Source organism: Colobus angolensis, unplaced genomic scaffold, assembly GCF_000951035.1.
Source record: "Colobus angolensis palliatus isolate OR3802 unplaced genomic scaffold, Cang.pa_1.0 Scaffold32, whole genome shotgun sequence".
Taxonomy (NCBI): domain Eukaryota; kingdom Metazoa; phylum Chordata; class Mammalia; order Primates; family Cercopithecidae; genus Colobus; species Colobus angolensis.
Window position 1 is genome coordinate 2228351 of NW_012116488.1, and position 2805 is coordinate 2231155.

The following is a 2805-nucleotide window of genomic DNA, read 5'->3' on the forward strand; positions in this document are numbered from 1 at the left end:
AAAAAAAAAAAGAAAGAAAAGAAAAGAAAAAAGGGAAGGAAGGAAGGAAGGAAGGAAGGAAATAAATAAATAAATAAATAAATAAATGCATGCCAAGAAAGGACATCAAGCCAAGCTATGAGCAAGAGAATGCTTCCCAGTGCTAGGAGACCTCTTGCCTGGACTCTAAGAGAAGGCACTGGGATACTCCAAAACTTACCATGGTCACTGTAGCGTCTTTGCTTCTGGCTTGAAGAAACACTTCTCTGCACTTTGTGGTGAGGAGACTGGCCAGTACTGTTGTTGAGATCACTGCTTGGCCTAACCTTAGCAAGTGAAAGATTGCTGCTAGAACTGGAATCACTAGCATCCAGCTAAGAGAAAATGAGAAAAACAGAGCAAACCACAACACGAACCCAAATGGTTTATTAGGAAGTTAAACTTTTCATTAACACAGACCTCTCAAAAACCGTTCATTCAGAGAGAGGAGGAATCACAATGTACAAAAATGACAGCCCTAAACTCAAGCAAAAGCAGTTTCCTGACAGCTAGAAAGACACTACAGGTAATGTATGTGTGATTTTCTTCCCAGGCTTTCTCAAATTTAACTTTAAATGCTCTATTTACTTCATCTGATGCTTTACGTCATTTCTAAGCTATTAATGACTATAGGCTAATTTATGAAAGACCAGGTTTATGACAATATCCATCTTTTTTTTTTTTTTTTTTGAGACATAGTCTCACTCTGTCACCCAGGCTGGAGTGCAGTGGTGCGATCCTGGCTCACCGCAACCTCCACCTCTCAGGGTCAAGTGGTTCTCTTGCCCCAGCCTCCCAAGTAGCTGGGATTACAGGTACGCGCCAACACGCCCAGCTAATTTTCTGTTTGTTTGTTTGTTTGTTTTAGCAGAGACAGAGTTTCCCTATGTTGGCCAGTCTGGTCTTGAACTCCTGGTCTCAAGTGATCTGCCCACCTCGGCCTCCGAAAGTGCTGGGATTACAGGTGTGAGCCACCGCGCCTGGTCAATATCCATCATTAAGGGTTAAGTTAAAATAGCTTATAATAGTCATAGGATTGAGATTTGCTATTTGCAGGTAAATCTAAAAAATGATGTTATCAAATGTTACAAATATTCAAAAGACAAAAACTAAGAAAAGAGTTTATATAAACTAATAATTACATAAAGGGTATTTCAGCTCTTTCTCTCCGATTACTCTTACCTCTGAAGATTTTCTCCCCAATAACAAATATGTAGCTGTGATTTCATCGTATTTCATTTTACTAAGAGATTCTTGAATTTCTTCTTGTGAATATCCCATTCCCACCATAATATCTAAAAGAAAGGCATAATACAGTTTATGTGTTTTGTTTGGGTAAGAAATCATCCTTTTTTTTTTTTGAGACAGAGTTTTGCTCTTGTTGCCCAGGATGGAGTGCAATGGCGTGATCTCGGCTCACCGCAACCTCCACCTCCCAGATTCAAGCAATTCTCCTGCCTCAGCCTCCCAAGTAGCTGGGATTACAGGCATGCGCCACCACACTCGGCTAATTTTGTATTTTTAGTAGAGACGGGATTTCTGCATGTTGGTCAGGCTGGTCTCGACCTCCTGACCTCAGGTGATCTGCCCACGTCAGCCTCCCAAAGTGCTGGGATTACAGGCATGAGCCACTGTGCCCAGCCAGAAATCATTCTTTTATAGGGTAGAGTAATTTTCATTTGACCTAAAAGATGACATATTACATACATTTTCTAACATAAATGGGCATTTGTTTCAGAGTTACTGGAAACTACAGGTAGTTACGTTCCTAAATATGACAGAACAGATAAATTGTTCATATAACTTGTGCTTAACTTTCCATTATTCACATTTTAGGCACAGACATGAGTCAAAACAGAAATGTGTTACTTAGACAAATACACATGAACATGCAGGCATGGAGTGATTACCTATTCTTTTTTGGTCTGAGATGTCTAGCTCTGGTTCAACGAATGGTTTGAGTTCATCTTCTTCATGCCCTGCATTGATCCACCTGTCCTTCATGATTTGCTAAAAAAGGTAAACTGTTCATTAGCAGAGTAAAATGAAATATTCTGATAACCATATTTACAAAAATTTATTTTCAACATTTCACTGACTATTGTTCAAAACATAAACTCAAAAATACTTTTTTAAATGTTTTAATTCTTCCTTAAGAAGCCGCAGGATGTATCCAGGAGGGCATACAAATCAAGCAAAGATCTAAGGCCACTCTAAAGACTCTCCAAAGCTGTTGCTTGTTTCCACCTACATGATTACCTCTAGAGTGCCGCGTTTAATTGGATTTAGCACCAGGAAACGTTTGAGAAGGTTTTCACAGTCTGTAGACATGTAGAAGGGAATTCTGTATTTCCCTCTTAATACTCTCTCTCTCAGTTCCTTTGGGGAGGTAGAGAGGAAAGAAAACAAGTAAGTCAACCTTTTAGGTTTAGTTAACAAAGCATAACAAAAAACCCCCTGAAACCCCTCCACTGATATAATGTTAAGAATATTAAGCCATAGGCCGGGCGCGGTGGCTCAAGCCTGTAATCCCAGCACTTTGGGAGGCCGAGACGGGCGGATCACGAGGAGTCAGGAGTTTGAAACAAGCCTGGCCAAACATGGCAAAACCCCATCTCCATTAAAAAAACAAAAATTAGCTGGGCATGGTGTTGCACACATGTAATCTCATCTACTCATGAGCCGGAGGCAGGAGAATCACTTGAACCTGGGAGTTTGAGACCAGTTTGGGCAACACAGTGAGACTCCCCATCTCCATTAAAAAAAAAAAAAAAGAAAAACTACAGA

At 40.2% G+C, this 2805-nt stretch overlaps 1 protein-coding gene across 1 annotated transcript in view; it reads right to left on the bottom strand.

Annotated features, from left to right (window-relative positions):
• Nucleotides 1–2805, bottom strand: part of MARK3 (MAP/microtubule affinity-regulating kinase 3) — a 138121-nt gene that overhangs the window by 35628 nt on the left and 99688 nt on the right. Inside the window, 4 exon segments of the mRNA XM_011951424.1 lie at nucleotides 200–353; nucleotides 1201–1313; nucleotides 1929–2028; nucleotides 2278–2397. Of these exon segments, the coding sequence (XP_011806814.1) occupies nucleotides 200–353; nucleotides 1201–1313; nucleotides 1929–2028; nucleotides 2278–2397 (487 nt within the window).